The sequence below is a fragment of the Zingiber officinale genome, chromosome 5A (assembly GCF_018446385.1).
Source record: "Zingiber officinale cultivar Zhangliang chromosome 5A, Zo_v1.1, whole genome shotgun sequence".
Taxonomy (NCBI): domain Eukaryota; kingdom Viridiplantae; phylum Streptophyta; class Magnoliopsida; order Zingiberales; family Zingiberaceae; genus Zingiber; species Zingiber officinale.
The window spans coordinates 148,188,766-148,211,139 of NC_055994.1; the positions used below are offsets into that span (position 1 = coordinate 148,188,766).

Sequence of the window (22,374 nt, forward strand, 5' to 3'; positions counted from 1 at the left end):
AATAAAGTAGAAATAGAATAATTCACAAGGGGGCAGCGCACCATAAAGATTCCAACCGTGTCGACTTCAGTCGTTCTCGTTGCAATTCGATCAAAAGTAGGGGAGTAGGCCTCGATCGGTCGCCATGGATCTGCGGCTTCGCCCGCTGCAGCAGCCCTTCATCGAGGCTGTCCGATCGGGGGACGTCGACGCCGCCCGACGCGTCCTGGAGGGCGTCGAGGACCCGGACGCGGCCGCCGCCCTGGCGATCGCGCAGACGGAGGCCGGTGAGACCGCGCTGTACATCGCGGCGGAGAGCAACTCGGTGGAGCTATTCCGGTATCTCCTCCGCTTCTATGACTTCGACGCCGCCGTCATCCGCTCCCGCGTCGACCTCGACGCTTTTCATGTCGCCGCCAAGCACGGGCACACCGGTGATCCTCCCTTTCCACACTCGTAACTTTTGCAGTCTGATGCTTTACCAATCAGAAAACAAAAAAGAGAGAGAAATTTTTAACTTATACATGTCTCAAATACACTGTTGTCTTTGAAAAAGTCGGTCCTGAGCCTTCTGCACCGCTCTTTTAAGCTACTCAAAATTTTGGATCAGTAGCGAGAAGATTTAGTCATTATCTTCTTTGGGAAAGTGGAATCTGTGTTGAAATTTCTTCTAGGATATGAGTTTGAGTTCCTAGTCAATGATTGACCCTACCCTTTGATTACCAGTATAAGGTTGATTTTCCTATGTATGTCTTTTTTGAAGGAAATCTCCTTCATATTTGTAAGAGAGATTACGCTTGGAAAGGGAGGAGACAAAAGGGAAATGTCCAAATAGGCTTACTAGGAAAGACCAAATAAAGAAAACAAGGGGAAACCAGCAACCACCAACCTATAGTCATAGGAAATTGTGACTTTAACATTTTAAACACTCACTAGTAGAAGATTCTATTACCAGGATAGTCCTTTATGAATTTTGGTGAATTCATTGATTCTTGTCATGCCATATGATGGAGATCATGAGATAAACTTTGTTGTAGCTTTGTGTTCATATATTGACACTCACCGAGCAACAGTTAAAGTCAAATTGATCAGGAATGTAGTCCTATCCTTGCTGGAGAATTGTGGCCAATATCCTTTTCCTTTTTAAAACTAGAGGATACAGATAGCGAACTTGTTACCTAGTTTGGAGTTCTTCTCAATAAAAAAAGGTTGCTTTCCTTTGTTGACTGTAACAAAATCTAATAAAAAGTTTTAACAATAAGGAGATTCTACAATTCCCAAATTTTTCTTCAGGTTCTTCTATCTTGTTGAATCAAGTATAAGGGTTTGGAAATGTAAGCACACTAGAAGACCACTTCCAACTGATATCATCGAGTTCCTCTCCAAAATACTGAGAAGTTTTCTATCGATCCCTCTTGTGAAGCAATATTATAGTAAGAGGCCTCAGAGTTAACATTGTATATAGGGATATTTAATTTGTCAATTTTATTGGCGCAACTGGTTGCAATGAGTTACTTCATTTCCCTTTTAGTATTCACTCAGGATACTATTTGGTATCTGAGGTTCTCTAATTCTCCTACAGTGATTGTTAAAGAGCTGCTGAGCAACTGGCCTGATGTCTGCAGACAATGTAACTCATCAAATACTACTGCTCTTTATTCAGCTGCGGTCATGGATCATTTGGAGGTGGTGAATTCCATACTAGATGTGGATGATACCACAATAAGAATCGTGAGAAAGAATGGGAAAACTGCACTGCACACTGCTGCTAGAGTTGGTTATTATCAAATTGTGAAAGCACTTCTTCTGAGAGATCCGGGAGTAGTTTCTATAAAGGATAAAAAGGGACAGACTGCATTACATATGGCTGTAAAAGGTCGCAGTCTAGATGTTGTGGAGGAGTTACTGCAAGCTGATATTTCTACTCTGAACATGTGTGACAAGAAGGGAAACACAGCTATGCATATAGCCACCAGGAAATGGCGTCCACAGGTATTAATAACGGTAGCTGGGCCTTTTCCAGTCTCACTCTCTGCATAATTTTTGTTATTTTTTTTTTTTTGTCTATTTTGCACATCGTTGGTAACTTTTCCTCCTTTAAGAAGAAATGTAGGTTTCTTCTTGTTAGTGCCATAACCTCACCATTCTCATGTTACACTAGTTTGACATATACAAAGACTCCATGATAACCATTTTATATATATATATATATATATATATATATATATATATATATATATATATATCCTACAAGTTTATTGATGATGAAAAACTATTCTAAGGAGGTCTAGTTGACCTTGATTTTAGTTGACCTTAATTTTATAACTTTGGAACTTGCTGATGGGAAAATTCAGCCAATATTCTTTTGTGCATCCATATTCTTGTCGTCACAAGAGTTTATTCTGAATGTTGAAATTGAGATTGATGCATTTTACGGTTTTGTTATGCTTTAGTTTGACTTTCATATTCTGTTCTCCACAGATGGTACGGCTTCTTTTGTGCTATGAGACTATCGAGGTGAATAAGATCAATAATCAGAATGAAACTGCAATGGACTTGGCTGAAAAGATCCCGTATGGTGATTCTCAGATGGATATTATGGAAAGTCTTTCAGAAGCTGGTGCCAAACATGCAAGGAATGTTGGCAAGAACGACGAGGAGCTGCGGAGAACTGTCAGCGATATTAAGCATGATGTCCACACCCAGTTCATTCAGAATGATAATACAAACAAGCATGTGACAGGCATAGCAAAAGAGCTTAGAAAATTACATCACGAAGCTGTTCAGAATACCATCAACTCAGTGACAATGGTAGCAGTTCTAATCGGATCCATTGCATTTATGGCCATATTCAATTTGCCTGGTCAATATTTCCAAGATGGAGACGAAGTAGGCAAGGCCAATATAGCTGACAAAATGGGCTTTCGTGTGTTCTGCCTCTTAAATGCCACTGCATTGTTCATTTCACTTGCTGTCGTCGTGGTTCAGATCACTTTGGTCGCATGGGAAACAGGTGCTCAGAAGCAGGTCGTTTCCATAGTAAATAAGCTCATGTGGACTGCCTGCCTCAGTACTTGCGCAGCTTTCCTCTCTCTATCTTACGTGGTCGTGGGGAAGCAATCATCCTGGATGGCAACGACAATAACTGCAATCGGAGGTCCTATCATGGCAGGCACCCTGTTGACGATGAGTTATTTTGTTCTTCGACAGCGTTTTCGATTTGGCGAAGACTCTCAAAGGCGAATCAGAAGGGCCAGTGGCAGCAAGTCCTTCTCCTGGTCCCATCACTCTGGTTTCTCAGATCCAGATGCCTTATCCGAACACGAGAAGAAGATATATGCTCTTTAGCTCTGACATCAGAAGTAATCAGACCAGCAATCACTAAACCCTCCTTGTACATGCCCATTGAGCTTGCCACCCGTGTGATGATTTAGCCATCAAGAGCCGTGCTTTCCCCTTTCCGTTTAGCCAAGCCATGGAGTACAAATAAGGAACCTATGAACTATGCAAGGTCTCTTACCAGGTAATCCTTGCCATCATTTAGGAAATAATGAGCTTCCATTTTAACAACTTAATACTTCATGAAAATTAAGGTTGCTATGGTGTCATCAAATAGATTTGTAATATTATTGAACTAAATTCCATGGTTCCTTTCCACCCTTATTGTATAAAATACAAATACTATCCATTGTGTACATCTATTCGGTATTTTCATCATGATCAACATCTTAAGTTGTGGTTGTTCTAAGTGTTCAAGCTGGCTACATAAATCATATTTCTATTGAACTATCTTAAGTCTGTAAACAAGTCTCAGTGTGATATGGAAAGTAAGTACTGTCTTTGTCCCTTATTCACATATTACTAATGACAGATACCTAATTTAATATATTGTTAACTACATAAGTTTCCAACCAAGAAGACTTTGACACTGAAACCACAAGCCACCAAGGACTTGGAGTCAACCCTTGCAAAAATTGACCAGGATGGACTAAAAAGAAAAGTCAACCATTGTGTGCGAGTTGACTCAAGCTTCAAGTTTAGTGGCATGATCACATGGTGAAAGCTTTGACATGTGCACAACTAAATCCAATTATATTACTCTGTTCATTATATTAAACTGACTAAAAGTGCTTAGTTGGTCTTGGCCCATTCAATTTATAAAAAATAATTATATGAACACTTGTTTTATGGTTTTTGGTCTTTTTCTTTCAAATCAAGAAAATTTTGATTTAAAATCGTATAGAAATCACGACTTGGAGATTTGTCCCGATGTGAATCGAGTTAGTTCTAATTGGATTAGCTATTGATCCGGCGGTTAGAACAGGGGACCTCCATTCTGAGGGGTCAATGTCACGCGGGAGTCAAAGGCCCAGGTGGCCGATCGGAGAAGGAGGGGCCGACCCCCCGGCCGACCGACCGGTGAATAGCCGATGGCAAAAGTCGCCCCGACAGAAGTTGGGGTTCCGACGCTCAATTAAACAGTAGCAAAGAGCCGGCGTCTATAAACCCTCCGAGCGGAAGACCGTCGAGCTCCGACGTTAAATATCGAGAGACGAGCCGGCGTCTATAAACCCTCCGAGCGGAAGACCGTCGAGCTCCGACGTTAAATATCGAGAGACGAGCCGGCGTCTATAAACGTCCGAGCGGAAGACCGTCGAGCTCCGACGTTAAATATCGAGAGACGAGCCGACGTCTATAAACGTCCGAGCGGAAGACCGTCGAGCTCCGATGTTAAATATCGAGAGACGAGCAGGCGTCTATAAACCCTCTGAGCGGAAGACCGTCGAGCTCCGACGTTAAATATCGAGAGACGAGCCGGCGTCTATAAACGTCTGAGCGGAAGACCGTCGAGCTCCGACGTTAAATATCGAGAGACGAGCCGGCGTCTATAAACCCTCCGAGCGGAAGACCGTCGTCGAGCTCCGACGTTAAATATCGAGAGACGAGCCGGCGTCTATAAACGTCCGAGCGGAAGACCGTCAAGCTCCGACGTTAAATATCGAGAGACGAGCCGGCGTCTATAAACGTCTGAGCGGAAGACCGTCGAGCTCCAACGTTAAATATCGAGAGACGAGCCGGCGTCTATAAACGTCCGAGCGGATAGCCATCCATGTGATACATTCCGGCGGTGGGAGCCGACCGACGACAGATCTTGTTCTTTAAGGCCAACATACGGCCGAACGGCTCGATTAGCAAAAATATATGGAAACCCCCTTTAAGGTAAGGTGCAAAGTAAAAGATAGTTAATAAGAATTAAGGTGAACGACAATTATTTCGCGCGCCGAGCAGCTACGCAGTTGCATGGCGAAAGACATTTTTGAAGACAATCGGATTGAGTCCGTCTTAGAGTATGAAGCCGAGCGGCTTGAATCCGTGTTAGAATATTAAGCCGATCGGATGAGTTTAAAAGAACACTTTAAACATGACGAAAGAAAAATTTCTCGCCAAAATAAAAGTTGCAGGAACGGAAAGATGATCTATTTGCGTCAAACGCTGGGCAAACAAAAGGAATTACAAAAAAAATAAGTTTGCCCGAACGACGGTACAAAAAGGTTGATAAAAAGCACGGCTCACGCGTCAAAATCAAAAAGAGCATCTGGAATGGCGCCCATCACGGTAGCCAGATCCTCGGGGGGGATGGTCAGCTCGGCGGGAAGGAGGCCTTTGGTCTTCAAGTAATCCACCGCCGCCTTAATCGCCTCTTCGAAAGTGAGGGAAATCTTGTTGGTGAATTTCTCTCCGAAGTCGTCCGAGCGGACAAATGCCTTCCTCACTTCGTCATAGCGAGCCGACTCCCCCTCCTGATACTCTTTAAGCGCAGCTCGGGAAACATCGTTGGCGGCACGGAGATCCTTCAAGTCTTCTTCAAATTTAAGAAGATCGGCCGAGCGGCCCTCCTTCTCGGTGGCCAGAAGGACATCCAGATCCTTGATGCGTTGCTCTAGCCCTCTGATCTCCACCTTCATTAGGTCCATGTCATCGATGGCCTTGCGCTTCCGAGTGGTCGCCGTCTTGATCTCTTTATCCCATTGTTTGACCACAGCCTCAAGCCGAGCGACCTCGCTCGACAAATCGGAAGTGCGTCTCCGTTCGGCTTCCAAAAGCTTTTTGCTCTTCTCCAAAGCAGCCGTGGATTGCCCTTGGTTTGCATCCGAAAGTTTAAGTTTTTTCATTTCTTCCTCCAGCTCAGCCAGTCGATTGCTGACTGCGATCTGCTCTACCCAACTCTGCGAATGAAGGCAGTTAAGTTAAAAACGCAAATAAAAAATATCAGTAAAGCAGAAAGGCATACCCCGGTCGCCTGCTGCAGGTTACTGTCCCCTAGCTAACTGGGGGACATGAGCGCGACTCGTACGCGCGCGTCCTCCCAAACTTTGGCGAGCAGACCGGTGAGGGTGATCTGCTGTTCGGGAACAGATGGTCGATCGGCGGCCAGTAGGTATTCCTCCGAGGGAGTCATCTTGAGACGCAGCAGCATGGCCAGAGGACTCGCCGACCGGACGGTCGCCCAGTCGCCTAAGACGACGTAGAGTCTGAGTGGTGGAAGGTTGAGCCTCAGCGATGGTCGGCGGCAAGTCAAGCTGAGTCGGAGTGTGCTCCGAGGAGACCGCCTCAAAAACCACAGGAGCTTCATCGCTCCGCTCGGCAAGCTGCTCCCCTGGAGGAGGCTGTTGAGTGGCTTGCTCTAGCCGACGGCGTTTACGAGTCACCAAGGGCGCCTCGTCAGCCGATCGGCCCTCCTCCTCGGCCTGGACAGATGTGATATGGGCCACGGCCTCGTCAGTGGAGACGCGGGCGGCCGAAGCCTCGGGAGCAACTTGAGTTCCCTCACTCCCTTCAGTTGTTGAGCCGGCCAGAACCAAACCCCGTTCGGCTGCCTCCTTGTCCTTCACCGCCTCAATATTGGCGGCTTTCAGCTTGAGCTTTTCGGTTGCCTTTGCACGCCACATAACTTCAGCTGCAGAAACAAAGAATAAATCAGTTAGAACAAAAGAAAAAGGGGAGATAAGAATCGCTTACTCATGCTACAAGGCAGATCGGCTTGGATGGGGGACAAGCCGAATATATACATCACTCCAGGGAGGAGCAACTTATCGATATCGTAGCGTTGGCCGACCAGTTGGTTGGCCGCATGAAGATACGTCGGATGGCTCTTGAATTTGCCAAGACCCGGTTGGTTCGGCACCGCCGTCTGCCACTTCGTTCGGAAGGCCGGCCGTTCGTGAAGACACATAAAAAAGAAATGCTCCTTCCAATGCTTATTGGAGCTCGGCATATTGGTAAATAGGACGAAACCCGACCTAGATTGAAATATGAAGGTCCCCCACTCGGATTGTTTTGGGTAGAAGAAATAGTGGAAGATTTGGGGGTCCAGGGGGATATTATTCAACTTGAAAAGGACTATCACCCCGCTCAGCAACCTGATCGAGTTCGGGACTAATTGGCCGAGCGGGAGGCGAAAGTGGTTGCATATTTGGATGATGAACGGATGGGGAGGAAAGCGCAGCCCGGCCAAAAATTGATCACGGAAGAAGCAAATGGTGCCGGGCGGCGGGTCATTCGGCCGATCGGAAGGAGTGGCTACAACTATTTCATGGTCGGCCGGAATTTCATACGTCCGAATAAGACGCAATGCGTCTTCTTCATCGAAGCGGCTCTCCATAGTCGTATACCAGAGACCAGGAGCGCCGACTGTAGGCATAGAAGTACTCGCCATGGTCGAAACAGAAGCGATAATCGACAGAAAAACTAAAAGAAAATGCCGATAGAATGCAAAAGGAAGCAATACAAGAGGCGGATAGCAGAAAAGGAAGGCTTACGGGTGCTAGAAAGATCGAGGAAAGGAAGAAGATGGCGAGCACACCAAACAGGCAGGGAATGAGGATCGCCGGAGCAGAGAGAGCAGCGTGAAGGCGAAGTCGATGAAACAAGAAGGCGGCGGAGAGAAGTGGCTTCGAGATTTATAACGTTAGCGTCGAACGGCCGTGGTCGTCCGATTCAGGTCACGGAGAACGAGGTTATCATCTAGCCATTCATTTTAAACGGCTGTTGTCCCATCGGAGGTAACGCCACCGCCATACGCTGACAAGAGCAGGGTTACCACGTGTCAGCAGGACACTGGTCGCATTTAATGAATGCACCTTACCGTGCGTAGCGTACGTGATTGGCAGTGAGTGAAAGGATTTGATAGGAATTTCAAGGGAATACAAGGCATGAGCGAGACACCGCCGACCGGATGTGCAACTCTATGCCTAGCCGAGCGGACAAGTATATCGACCGTAGTCCAGTCAGATCGGCAGCCCAGTCAGTCGGACTTCGCCTCCTTCGACTAGACTTGAGGGGGAGGCAAGTGATCCGGCGGTTAGAACAGGGGACCCCCATTCTGAGGGGTCAATGCCACGCGGGAGTCAAAGGCCCAGGTGGCCGATCGGAGAAGGAGGGGCCGACCCCCCGGCCGACCGACCGGTGAATAGCCGATGGCAAAAGTCACCCCGACAGAAGTTGGGGTTCCGACGCTCAATTAAACAGTAGCAAAGAGCCGAGCGGAAAGCTTGATAGAAGGTGACACTGCTACAGTCCCTACATGGCATCCTACCGAAAATATCCCCAGTATATCGATGCCAACAGCAGGCCGGACGGGATGTGATCTCCGTCCGGCCAGCACTTAAGATAAGGGTCGTCCGGATGGACTTCCCGTCCAGCCGGCTGGCCAGACGCCCTGGCCTGTGATCGGTAGAGAGGGACAAGAACATCTTATGACAGTTGTCAAGCCCTATGGCTAGGCCGTACTACAAGTCTGATAACGGGGTGTTTTGTTGTCCCATCGACGACGTGCTGGGACTGTAGCAGTATGGCGTCAGGTAAGCTTTCTGATAGACACATACTGAGGTATGGGCTACGGACATGTATGTGCCTCGGTGGACGTGCAGGAGCTCTTTCACCGCGCTATATAAAGAGCCTCATACTTCGCCGGAGGTACGCGTGAGACATCTTTGAAGCCACCTTTTTCACTACTTGCTTGCCTGACTTGAGCGTCGGAGGGTCGCCGCCGGGAACCCCTTCCCGGCCCGACTTCTGTGCAGGTTCTCCGGAGCTTCGTACGACTAGCCGGAGATCTATATCAGCAAATCGGAGAGCACCACGTGCCCAGCGTCCGTTGAGTCAGCGTTCGGACAGGATCAGCTATCAACTTCTCAATCACTCATTTAGATTAGATTATCAGTTACATCGGGTTTAATATACCGGCTTCTTTGATAACATAGTTGAAAGCAAATAACCTCCTCCTGACTCTTAAAAGCATCATGGTGAGATCAAAAGGTGTACTCATAAACTCAATGAAAACAAATTTAATCGATCAATGTTGTCTCTATTTAGAGCTTCTACATTAGGAAAAACATGTATTATCTTATTTCTAATACATTCTAATAATCTTATTTACTTAGATGGAACTCAAAGGAGAAAAAAAGTATTATTCCTTCGTTAAATAAAATAGCTAAAATGAGTAAAACTTGAACCTCTTTCTTCTCTATTCCTTGCAATGTAGAGAAAAGTATCTTGTGGTCCATTGAGCAGTTGGTTTCATGCTACATAGCAAGTGAGTGAGACCAATACCAACTTGCATAAATTGGAGTCGCCAGAAGTCCTCTCAGAAATCGCATGAGAGTGTTTTGTGACATCAATGGTGTCGTGCAAGTATTCCCCGATGTTAGCATGGTTTCTCCTTTTTCTTCTCCTTCTCCTTAGTGCCTTCGGCGCACCGTGTCAATATGCCTAACACGACACTAACACTGACTCTTTTGAACCGGGGATCTCAAATCTTACTAGTTTCCTTATCGAGTAGAGTGACTGTAACCACTACCAAACTTGATGAATTGGCATGATCATAAAGTCCTTAGTGTGACCCTCCACAGGCCTGAGATTTCAAAGCATGGATGTGAAAGAGGAAACCGTGAAACAAATGGTGGAAGGAGGTTGCAGAAATATCACTTTCAGTGTTCCTTTTTGAATTCAGATAAGAAGAATTCCCTCGAGTTTGTCCCACCACATGTGGCCAATTAAACACCTGCCTTCTCTCCTTTATTTATTTATTTATTTCCACAGTTTTTTAAGTTCTCAGTTTTTTTAAACATGAAGTATGAATATTATTTGACATGGAACAAAGATTGTGAAGATTCATTGTGTTTTTCTCGGCAACTGAAGTTGAATTTTATTTGTGCTCGACTGTGCAGGAAGGGAAGGTTTCAAGAACACAAACTGAGTCATATCCTTAATTGATGACTAAGCGACTACATAGCAGTGTAATAATTTCTGCAAATTTTTGGCACTAAAATGAGCACAATAAATATGCTTTTGCAGATCTATATCTTTAGCTTAATGCTTAAAGCATCCCTGCTGTTGTTCTTGAGGTGCCCTGCAAAAGATGAGGTCATTCGGTAGCTCGAAAGATTGGTATCAGCTGATGAGTTAGACGTGCTTGATGATGCATTATGTCCCCAGTCGTTGTTCTCTGTCGATATCTTGGTGGAAGCATAAGGCACGGCACTGGTCAACCTGAGAAGGAGCGAGACATTAGGGCACTTCATGTTCAAGATCCTGAGGTAGATGTATCGAACTATCGAAACCATTGTTACTGAAAGCTGAACTTGTACTTCAGAAACCCACCTCTCTTTGCGCTTCTCCAAGAACCGTGCCAACGACGCCTTTCGAGCTTGAGGTATGGCTGTCATATCCATATAACAGATCGTTAGTTAGTCAGTTAGTTAGTTAATCGAAAGATTTTCAGTCATGTTTCGAGGTTAAATTAACCAACCACCTCTTGGAATGGCCTGTTGTTGGTTCACTGAAATTGGATGCGCCACAAGTTTAAGCGCTGTTGATGCAGTTGAAGGAGGCGACACGACTCGAGCTGAAGATTGTTTAGAACTGACAGAATTCGATATGGGTCGTGATGCTTCAGATCGGATTTTCTTGCCATTTGAAGCCGTATTTGGCCCTGAATTCGCCAAGGATGACATTACTGCTTGAGCCTGAAAGGAAAGTTAGTGCTGAGAAACATCCATACTGTCCATCTAATCTGAAAGAAAATGAAGAAGAAGAAGAAGAAGAAGAATACCTTGTCGAATGGGACATCGTGGAAGACATTCACACAGCCGCCATAGAAGATTGTCAGCTGCGCAGCCGCCTTGTGGTTTTGCTTTGCCATGTTCCTGAACGGCCATTCCGCCATGGTTTTAACAGTTACTGAGATCTGAAATATCTGAAACAAGATGCTTTTACCTATGGCCAAAGGAGCCAACTTCAACTCCTCCTCCTACGAAGGGCTGCTTCTTTGTGGACTTGATCGCTGAATTAGGAGCAGAGTAGTGAGCGTTCTGAACCTTGAAGTAAGGGTTTCCAGCGAGGGGAATGGTGAAATGGCGGCTCGAAGAGCTAAAAGAGCCATGGATTGAGTGCCGGCCAGGAAAATTCTAAAGAGAAAACAAAACAAAAGATTGCTGATCCATTTCGGTGAAAGAAAAACAGTGGCATGGTCCGTGATGGAGGAGTTGCGGACCTGAGATACTAAAGCATGGTGATTGAGCTCGAAGGCGGCGGCTTTTGGCAGATGTTGAGGTCTCAAAGCCTGGCTTCTTGGACCCTCCTCTTGCGAAGCCTTGTACAGCATGAACTGCTGCATGGCGGACGCCTTGTTGGAGAAAGGCCACTGCAGCGGTGAACCTGCTAAAGCAGCTGCAATTCGGAGAGGGAGAAGAAAGGAAGGGTTGAATGAGAGGAAGAAAATGGAAAGAAAAGTAAAAAAAAATTAAAATAAAAATCACAGCTTTCTCAGAGTAGGGAAGAACCTGGATCAGGATGGAAATTTTTGGAGTGAGTTCCCAAGAAATCCCTCTCCATTCTTCCTCCCTCCGCCCGGTTTTGTGAGAGGAGACGTCGAATCCTTCTAAAACTCTGGTTTTTCTTCTTCCTCTTTCTTCTGAAATTCGCTCGGTTCGATCGAGCTCTGTTTCACTGGCGAGGAAGACGAAGATATAGCGGAGGACGAGACCGGCGGGGTGGCGAACGCCACCGGTAGCGCCGGGCACTCAGCACGTGCGCGAATTCTTCGCGCGCGGGGACCACACCCGGTCACAAATGCCACGGCCCGCATGGTACAGCACGTGCTGAAGGCAGTCCTCACGCGCCGTGGCATTCATGGCCAGCGGATTCGTCGTACGGTCGAACACTTTTTTTTTCCCTATTTCTTCTTCGACTTTTTTTTATTTGAATTCTATAAAATCTATACTACAATTAGATTTTATTCCGTCTAAGTAAACAAATTTAATAACAATTATTATATATATAGTATATTAGATTTTATTCCGTCTAAATAAACAAATTTAATTATATATATATATATATATAATTTTTGGATAACAAGTAAACAAAGAAAAAACTAGCGTGGGGGAAACAGTGGGGTAAACAAGTGGCTGTGGGCTGCCGACAAAGATCAATTATCCATGGAGGGAGGACAAAGGCGTTTATGGCAGACAACAGTTTAAACCACGTGAATATGCCTAAAATGGAATGTCTTGCAGACTGTAGCAAAAAAATGGAAATAATTGTGCATTTTTAAAAATATTTTTTTAAAAAAAATCAAAATATTATCTTCAAAATAATTCCTCATATTAAAAACATAATAAATGAGTACCTTATTTTTTAAAACACCTATGTTTTAGTCTTATTATTATTGAAGAGATTTTTTTGAATGAAAAATGATTTAATTTAATTTATATTAGATTGTGCCCAGATGAAACTAAATTTATTGGAGTGCTTTAGTAACATTTATTGCTATCATTATTAGGGGTCGTTATCCATGCCTATTAAATGTAAATTTATTATTATGATTATTGTTTTAATAATATTGTGTATACCCCTCTATTTTATTTTACCATAGTATTTTAAAAATAATACTTAACCCTCCTTTAATTAAAGTTAAATGTGAAAAAAAATTATAAAAGATAATTATATTTTTATTGATATTTTTTTTATACTCTTGAGAGAAAAAAATATATATTAAAATGACATGGAAAATAATTACATATCTTTTCAAGATAGACTCTTTAATTATTGATTAGTTGGTGTACATTGGAAGAAAAATATATATAAAAGAATAAAAAATATAGAAGCATCTAGTGATGGTGCCCTTCGTCACTCTCTTGGATCTATGGTTAATGTCGATTTATCGATATGTCGGTCTCGATGTCTTGCAAAGCAAAGCTTGTTAGATGATGGTTGACATTATCGGTATTACCCTCTTTAACAATCAAGTTAGTGATGGTTGACATTATCGGTATTACCCTCTTTAACAATCAAGTTAGTGATGACCTGAGATTAGACCTGACCACGGTTCGGAACCGAAGGTTCGACGGTTCAGAACCACCGGTTCGACGGTTTCAGACAGTTTGGCCCTTAACCTTAATCGCTCAAGATGGTTACGATTCACGGTTCGGAACTGCCGGTTCACGGTTCACCACGGTTCAAGATTATTATGTTAAAAAAATAAAAATTAAAAATTAAACATTACAAATTACAAATTAGAAATTAAAATTTATTGGAAAAAGGGCTTGTACTTATTTAAGTTGCCTACGTATCCCTTTAGGGGAATCAAAGCTCACGTAGTTCTTTTACATTTTTATCCTTTTATATTTTCACTCACTTCCATTTCCTGTTCCTGTTGTATTTATTCCTTCAGTATCAAAATCGTCAACTTCATCATCTGAAAGTTGCATTCCTTGGATTCTTTTCTCCGCTCTGGTCCAATCGTCTAGTAATGTTTGGGCTTCCAATGAGTCGGGAGATAAAGTTGATCGTCGTTCATCTAATATGTTGTCACCGGCACTGAACGTCTGCTCCACAGCAACAGTTGACACCGGACAAACTAATATTTCTGTGACGATCACGAAGAGAACGGGAAAGCTTTAAGCCTTTTGTGACCACCACTTTAAGATATCGAAATTTTTGCTATCTGCTTCATAAAATTAAAAAAAAAAGTCATAAAATAATTCTCAAGTTCCTGTATGAAACTTGAGGATCCTCGTGGACGTTTTGTTCGTTCTTTTAATAAGAGAATAAGAGTTGTGCTTTTGTAAGTTTTAAATTATTACTAGTAGTTTGTTGTATTTCAGAAATATTAATTTATGTTCCATATTTTGCATAATATTGATTATAAATATCATATAAATAAATTTAAACATTATATATAATATTAACTGGATCAGGAAAGAAAAATCTTTAATTGGAATTAAAACGTCATAATATAAAGTTAACATTTATAGTAAAACTTCTAATTTAAATCTAGGATCTAAAGCGAATGCAATTAAATAAATTTCAGGAATTAAATAAAAATATTTTTTCCATTTAGTTTTCATAGCTAAGATGCATGGAGATGATTCATTATTAATATGTTCATTTAAAACTAATACTATATTAGAAAAGTTTTCTAAAACTAATTGAGCAGTGGGGTAATAAACACCGGAAAGTTGTTCGGTTACATCATTAAATACTTTTAAAATTTCACAAATACTACTACAAATATATACTACTATAAATATTCCATTGTTATGAAAATAAATATATATTAGTATTAGTATTTTGTGCAAAAAATGAACATAATAATTCTTTATATTGAAATTAATATTGTAATAATTGGTATGTTAAATTCCAATGTGTTGGCTCATCACGTGGAAATTTTTTAGTTCTCATTCCATTAATTTTACAAAACATACCCCATTGTTTCATTATAGATGGATGAGACCATAAATAAAAAATTACAATTCTAATTGGTTTAATATAACTTTCTAAAATTTTTAAACCATCTTGAACATATAAATTTAAAACATACATACACAACTAATATGAAAAAAATAAACCGCCAATAATAGGTTGACAAAAAAAAATTCAATTATATATACAAGCGGTATTGGAACTAGCATTATCTAATGATATTGAAAATATTTTATAAGTTAAGTCATATTCTTCTAAAAGTAAACATAATAATTGTTCGATGTTATGAATATTATGTGATTCATCAAAAACTCTATAAGCTAACAATCTTTAATTTTTTGGAGGTTCCAAAAGTTATCAATCCAATGGCAAGTCATACCCATATAAGAATGTGTTTGCCAATGATCACTCCAAATATCAGAACATAAAGAAACTTTATTATCTAATTTACTAAATTCATCAATTAAATTCTTTTTTCCTTTATTACTAATTTTTTAATTCTACGAGTAAGTGTAGTCCTAGAACACGTTTAGCACATGAATTAAGAGATTCTTTACAAAAACTCTTCAAATGTATATTAGATCCAGAACTAAAAGAAAGATGTTCTACGGAAACAAATTTAACTAATGATTTTCTTAATTTATTATCCGAATATAAAAATAAACCGGAATCAGTACTACCGCTAGTTGAAGAAAATCTTGATAATTGTGTTTGAGAACGGTCGAGTCCATATTCCGTTAGGTGTTTTGTTTCTACATGTCGTTTCAACGACCCATAGCCACCGCCGGCTTGGAATTTGTAGGAAGTATTGCAGTGCTTACAATTTACACGTATTTCTCCCGACGGAAGAGTGACATTCTCAAAATGTTTAGTGAAAATAGAAAACTTTAGAGGAGGAAGTTCCCGAACCTTAGAAGTAATTGCATCGGTACTTCCTTGTGTGTTCGGGTGTCAGATTCGGAAGATGCTCGATCTCATCATCGGTGGATTGAATGTTGGGGTCCTCCTCCCGTGGATTTATTATTTTCTTTCCCTTTCGAGCATGAGATGATGCACCTCCGCGACCTCCTTCCATTGTAATTGAAAATTAGAAACAAAAAACGTGTAGAGAATACGAAATTGAGATAAGAGTAAAAGTAGAGAAGATGTGTGTGAAAATGATGAAATGAGCTCTTTATTTATAGAGTTTTGATAGTAATGGACACTAAATCATAGTCATTGATAAAAAAACGATCAAATAATCCTAATCGTTGAAAAAAATATTCAAAAAAACTCCCCTAAAGGCTATGAACCGCATGCTAACCGACGATTCCAACGGCTATGAACCGCCGGTTAACTGGCAGTTCCAACGACTATGAACCGTTGGTTAACCTGTGGTTCAAGCCATTACAAAAAAAAAAATTGTGGTTGAACTGTCGGGCTGAACCGGCGATTCTCCGGTTTTACAACAACTGAATCGGAACCGGCCCGGCAACTTGCCAGGCCGGTTCCGGTTCGACTCGGCGAACCGAGTCAACGAGCAACCGACCCGTTGACCCAGTTACGGGCCCAAGTCGGGTCCAGGCCAGACCCGGTCCGGGGTCGGGTCTAACTGAGATGTGAGACTCGCATGCATGCATGAGAAAATAAAAGAGTTCGAAGAAGGCAAAGAAAATTTGTCTTCGCGTAATAAAAGAAAATTATACCTTCACTTATTTTCAAGAAATCTTATATAATCATGGACAAGTGTGGATCTAAAATTTTAAATTTAAAAGAAAGTGAAGAAAATAATTATTATATATTGTATTAGAAGATTACGCAGCTAAGACGATAAAAAAATATATTTTAAACTACTTAATTTTATTTTATTAGTAAAATTGAGTATTATTGGAGGTTACATGCAGTTTATTGATTTAAATTAGGAAATCAACAGTCATACACATGTTGAAAATATCAATTAGGATTTGAATTATCTAGAATTAGTTCAGATATCAATAAAGGAAAGAGAAGTGGACCTAAATTATCAAATCAATTCAATATAATTTTTTTCCTCTTACAAATATCAAAAAAAGATAAGAACATAATTACCTTTTACAATTTATTTTTATATTTGACTTTAGTCAAAAGGAGGTTAATGTTATTTTTAAAGGGGCAAAATGATCCTTTATAGAAAATAAAGGGATTAAAGGTATTTTTCATTAATTTTAATAGAAAATAATAGCTTGATTAACTATAAAAAGTTTTCATCAGCCACAAAAATAAATCAAGAAGTAATCACAAGTATCCATTAGCTCCACGCTCTAGCGAGTACATATTTACTCCACATTCTTATGTTAATCATCATTAAAAAGAATTCATTCGTTAATTCATTCAAATAGAATCGTGATCCTTAGATATCTAGAAAATTAAGAAATCTAGAAAATTAAGAAGATGTCTTACTGCTATAATATTACCTCAAGGGTGATAGTGATACATGATACAATTATCTCATCTATATTGTTCACCGTGGGAATATATATATATATATATATATATAAAAGGAAAAAAAATGCTTCTAAGGTGGTTTTATTTATATTTATAACTTAACTAATAGTTTTAAAAGGATCTTTTTTGTTCGGAGGATCACAAGAGCATTTCAATTAAATAACTCTAATCATTCAGTTAATTCGGAATAAGAATATATATATAAACTTAACATTTACTTGATTATAGTTTATTTTTTATTGGGCAAAATTAAAAATGGAGGTCCAAATTATGTAATTGTGAAAAAGATGCATTTAAAAAAAAACTCAAAAAATGTCTCATTATATTATTTATCTCAAAAAATATTTTTATTTTTAACCTTATTATAACAACTACACTAATTACACGTATAAAACTATTCTATTACCACTATAATATTATTGTGCTGTTGTAGCTGTTAGGTAGCTTTACAACTATGTAACAGTTAGATAGATGTTGCAACATTTTAACATCGAATATAACATTTTAGTCGTTACTTTGGATAGGATCGTAAAAATAGTAGAGGGAATAGCGTTCTTCGCTTGACAAAAATTGAGAATTAAAAGTAAATGTAGCAGAAAAGAGAAAGAAAAAGAGCAAGTGTTAATATAAATAATTTTTTATTTAGTTCAGAATCTTCAACGAGTCTTACTCTAAGGCTCGCATTCATTGAATGTTTTTATTGGACAATTACTATAATATCGAAAGGATTTCAAAATTTTAAGTACAATGTTATAAACAAAAATGTTACCGATAATAAGTAGAGTAAAAGATTGAGTATCAATTGTCGGAGTAGTCTTTCAGTGCTGTAGAAGTCTTGTAGGAGCAGCATACAAGAACGAAAATCGTCTGAATTGATATTATCAAGCTGCTGGTAGAACATTGTTGGTGCAATTTGCACTAACAATCTAACTCAGGTTTTGATGAATGATAAGTGAGTCAAGTTAAGTGTTTTGGTGATCTAATTACTTTACCAAGTGTGTAGGAGATGACGGGTCTAGAGGACCTAATACCAGACTGAAATTCAATTAGGTCCGTAGGATCCGATAGTTGGTACGAAGACCAGATAGGTCAAATGACTGACCTAATATTTGACAAGAAGTCCAGCTAGGTTTGCGGGGCTTGATAACTAGCAGAAGTCCAGTTAGGTGTGCGGACCTGACAATTGACATGAAAACCTGGTGATTCAAGAGGCTAGCAGAATACTGCAAATTGGTAAGTGAAGCTAAGTCACTGGAGGAGAGTAAGTCAGTGAGGACGTGTCCCGATTGAGGGATAGTAGGCGTCGGTTCAGTTTAGGTCAATTTTGGATTCCTAAGCTGAGACCTTGACTAGTTCCTGATCCCGGAAGGATAGGAACTAATAATTATACTTATTATCATTGTGCTAACTTTATTTCACAAGTTAGATATTTTAGTTTTGGAATAACACATTGTACAGGGCAGAAGGAGCAAATAAAGCCTCGGGTGAACAGTGTGAAGGCGCCTTCCATATCTCACAAATAAGGACTGAGCTATTCGAGGTCAGATCTCTCAGGTTGGAGGCGCCTTCAAGATTATGGAAGGCGCCTTCCACACCCTTTATAAGGGCACTTCGTCCAAGGCTTCAACACAACTTAGTTTACAAGCTTCTAAGCGTCTAATCGACGTTTCGATTGCCAGACCAAAATCTTGTGGGTAATAAGTGGGTGTTTCACATTAAGCATAATTTGTTAGAGGATCGGTGGCCGATTTGAAGGGGGGTTGGATAGCTAGGCCACCCCCAAATCGATTTCTTCTCTACACAAGGGTTAGTTCACAGCGGAATATACTAAAACTAAGGCAATGAAACAAACAAGAATGCAAACGCTAACAAACTCGATGTAACGTGGTTCGGAGATGATGCTCCTACTCCACGGAGTGTCCTTGAGGTGGACGATCCCTTGATCCTTCGGTGGATCAGCCTCCGGCAATCTCCGGCTAAAGCTTCTCCTTCTCGGTGGAGCAAACCTCTCACAAGGGCACTCTTCCTCTTTACAAGATGGAGTTAGAATTAGGAGGAAGAGAATTGACTTGGGAGCTTTGGGCACAGAATAGGAGTTAAACTACAAGCATCAGTTACCTCCTTAATGCCCCAAAGCTCCCCTTAAATAAGAGAAGAGAGTTGATCATTAATCAATTCAAACCCAGACACCAGTCGACTGATCCAAGCACCAGTCGACTGGTGTGCCTTTGGACCCAGCCAACGGCTCTCTGCAGAAAGCCAAATCCTGCCAACGGCTATGTACCAATCGACTGGTCTCAGGACCAGTCGACTGGTCCCCTTAACCGACAAGCACAGAATGCTTCTGTGCATTCTGAGAAGTTGGATCAGTCGACTGGTCCCAGTACATTCACTCCTCTCATCCTTTCTGGAGTCGCCTTTGAAGTCCTCTTCCTCGGCCTTCGTCCCTTAGATGCACCCGAGCCCGCGGCTCTTCTCCGTGCCATCCTTCACGCTGCCTTGAAGTCCACTTCCCTCGGCTCCACTCCATTGCTCCTCGTCCGGCGGTCCCTCGGATGTCTTCCACACCATCCTTCACCGACTCAAGGATCCGAGCCCTTGGATGAGTTTCCCATACTTGGCCACACCAAGTTCTCATGTGTTCCACCAAGTCCTGCAAGACTCAAACACATATCAAATACATATGAAAGTCTAACTTAAACTCTTTGACACACACATCAAAACCTAGGTCGATTGCACCAACATAATTCTGATGGCTCAATTGATCGGTATAAGGCTCACCTTGTTGCCAAGGGTTTTCATCAGCACCCTGGTGTTGACTTTCATGATACATTTAGCTCTGTTATTAATCTAGTAACAATGCGCATTGTTCTTAGTTTGGCTGTGAATCGGAGGTGGTGTCTTCACCAACTTGATGTAAACAATGTGTTTCTTAATGGTCATATTGCAGAGGAGGTTTATATGACGCAACCTTCGGGTATGCGCAGTTCTGAGTTTCCGGATCATGTGTGTCATTTGCATAAGGCGCTTTATGGCCTTAAGTAGGCTCCGCACTTCTAGTATTTGGAGCTTCCCGCTTTCTTGGTCTCTCTTGGCTTTATCACATCCCGAGCTAACACCTCCTTATTTGTTTATTCTCGGGATGATACTGTTATCTATTTCTTTATATATGTTGATAATCTAATCATTACAGGGAGTGATACTTTTTCTGTTGATGTCATAGTATGTAAACTTCATGCAAAATTTGCGATTAAGGATCTTGGGGCTCTTTCCCTCTTTTGCGGTATTGAAGTTCGCCCAACCTCAAATGGTCTTCTCTTGTCTCAGCAAAAGTATGTCACCGATCTTCTCTCCAAACATAACACGCTTGATTTCAAGTCGGTCTCCACTCCTATTACTGCTGGTTCTCGTCTTACTTTGCATGATGGGTCTTCATCTTTTGATACGACTAAGTTCCGACAGGTGGTTGGAGGCTTACAACATCTCTGTATGACTCATCCTAATATTTCCTTTGCGGTCAACAAGCTTTCACAGTTTATGCATGCTCCTTCAAAGACGCGTTGGGATGCTGTGAAGCGTCTACTTCGGTATTTCAATGGTACTAGGGATCTTGGCATTCGTCTTCTTGCGGATACACCTTTTACTCTTCATGATTTCTCCGATGCAAACTGGGCAGGAGATCCAGATGATCGGTGTTCTACGGGTGCATTTATTATTTTTCTAGGTGTTAATATGATTTCCTGGAAATCTACCAAATAGCGCACGGTTGCACACTCTTCGACTGAGACTGGATATCGTGTCATTGCCTCTGCAACAACTGAGATCCAATGGATTAAGTCACTTTTGACATATCTGCTTCTTTCGGTTACCACGCATGCGTGCTTTTTACTGATAATTTGGGTGCCACGTATCTTTCAGCTAATCCTGTTTTCACTCTCGGACGAAACATCTGGCTATTGACTATCACTTTGTTCATGATCTGGTGCAAGCCTCCGAACTGCAAGTTACTCATATTCCTGCTGAGGATCAATTGGATGATGCATTTACAAAGTTGCTTTCTCGACCTTGGTTGCTTACTATTTGCAGTAAGATTTATGTCATTTCTAGGACATCATCTTGAAAGGGTGTATTAGGAAATAATTATTATAAGTAAATAGTTATTTATTTCCTAATTATTAGGGAATAATTATTATTAGAAAATAGTTATTTGTTTCCTAGTTATTAGAGAATAATTATTATTAGGAAATACTTATTATTTTCCTAATTTATGTATTTTTCTTATTTTCACTTGTAATGATATTTATATATACCATATGCTATCATTAATAATATGTATGAATTCCATCGTCAATATGGACAAGCTCCAAGTGCCCGGAGCCCTTTTTCCAGCCATTTTGCAACATTGATTCCCTACAACACACGTTAGTCCAAGTAATAAAAATTACCTTGTAAGATAGAGTTAGAACATTAAAAGTATGATCAATTTATGACTTAGATCATGTCTTCCCAAGACTAGGATCTAGTCATGGTCTCAGCTTAGACTTCCCAAATGACTCTAAGCTCGACCGCACTAATAGTCCCACCGAGGCTCATCCTCACTAGATCTCTCTTCCCTGGTGACTTACGTCACTTACCATTTGTAGTCTCTTGACTTACATCTTGGCTTACTAGGTCTTCCTACAGGAATCACATATCTGGACTTTAACCAATTGTCTTAAATCTAACATCCCGATCGGACTTCAACCAACTGTTAGGTCCTGCAGACTAAGTTAGGTTTTCTATCAGAATCACACATCTGGACTTTAACATGGTGTCAGATCCTCTTGTCTTGTTAATTCCCATACACTCGATAAAGAGATTAAATAACACAACATCTAACTTTAATCCGTTTGTCATTCATTAAAATCGAAGTTTGACTATTGGTGCTAACTACACCAAACATTTTAGTTTTAAAATGATTTTTTTTTACCGATTTATAATGATTTTGATTAAAATTAAGTATCTTTAACCAATTAATAAAGAGCATTTTAATATAATATTAATTTCTCATATTATAGCAGCAATAAGAGGTATTTTTGATATAAAATATATGGTAGGATGTCCTTTTATTATTATTATTATTTTTTGATAAACAGAGTGCCCATTTTAAAAAAAAAAATCCTCCTTTTA

General features: G+C 40.9%; 2 protein-coding genes across 4 annotated transcripts; one reads left to right on the forward strand and one right to left on the reverse strand.

Moving 5' to 3' along the window:
• Nucleotides 1-36: 36 nt before the first annotated feature.
• LOC121982370 (ankyrin repeat-containing protein At2g01680-like) lies at nucleotides 37-11,723 on the forward strand. 3 transcript variants are annotated; one of them, XR_006112084.1, is made up of 5 exons: nucleotides 40-413; nucleotides 1,562-1,971; nucleotides 2,461-3,502; nucleotides 10,209-10,693; nucleotides 10,763-11,723. XR_006112084.1 is itself a non-coding variant. In XM_042535391.1 (3 exons), the coding sequence occupies exons 1-3, from the start codon at nucleotides 125-127 to the stop codon at nucleotides 3,325-3,327; spliced, it is 1,485 nt and encodes a 494-aa protein (XP_042391325.1). In that variant the 5' UTR covers nucleotides 37-124; the 3' UTR covers nucleotides 3,328-3,727. The 3 variants fall into 3 exon arrangements, 2 of the variants coding, with proteins under 2 accessions (XP_042391325.1, XP_042391324.1); XM_042535391.1 differs by lacking the exons at nucleotides 10,209-10,693; nucleotides 10,763-11,723 and having other exon boundaries at nucleotides 37-413; nucleotides 1,643-1,971; nucleotides 2,461-3,727; XM_042535390.1 differs by lacking the exons at nucleotides 10,209-10,693; nucleotides 10,763-11,723 and having other exon boundaries at nucleotides 2,461-3,727.
• On the reverse strand, nucleotides 10,226-12,135 carry LOC121982371 (protein TIFY 6b-like). The gene is made up of 7 exons (XM_042535392.1): nucleotides 11,823-12,135; nucleotides 11,534-11,709; nucleotides 11,257-11,447; nucleotides 11,093-11,186; nucleotides 10,793-11,006; nucleotides 10,642-10,699; nucleotides 10,226-10,530 (listed from the first exon to the last, which is right to left on the reverse strand). The coding sequence occupies exons 1-7, from the start codon at nucleotides 11,872-11,874 to the stop codon at nucleotides 10,338-10,340; spliced, it is 978 nt and encodes a 325-aa protein (XP_042391326.1). The 5' UTR covers nucleotides 11,875-12,135; the 3' UTR covers nucleotides 10,226-10,337.
• Nucleotides 12,136-22,374: the final 10,239 nt, after the last annotated feature.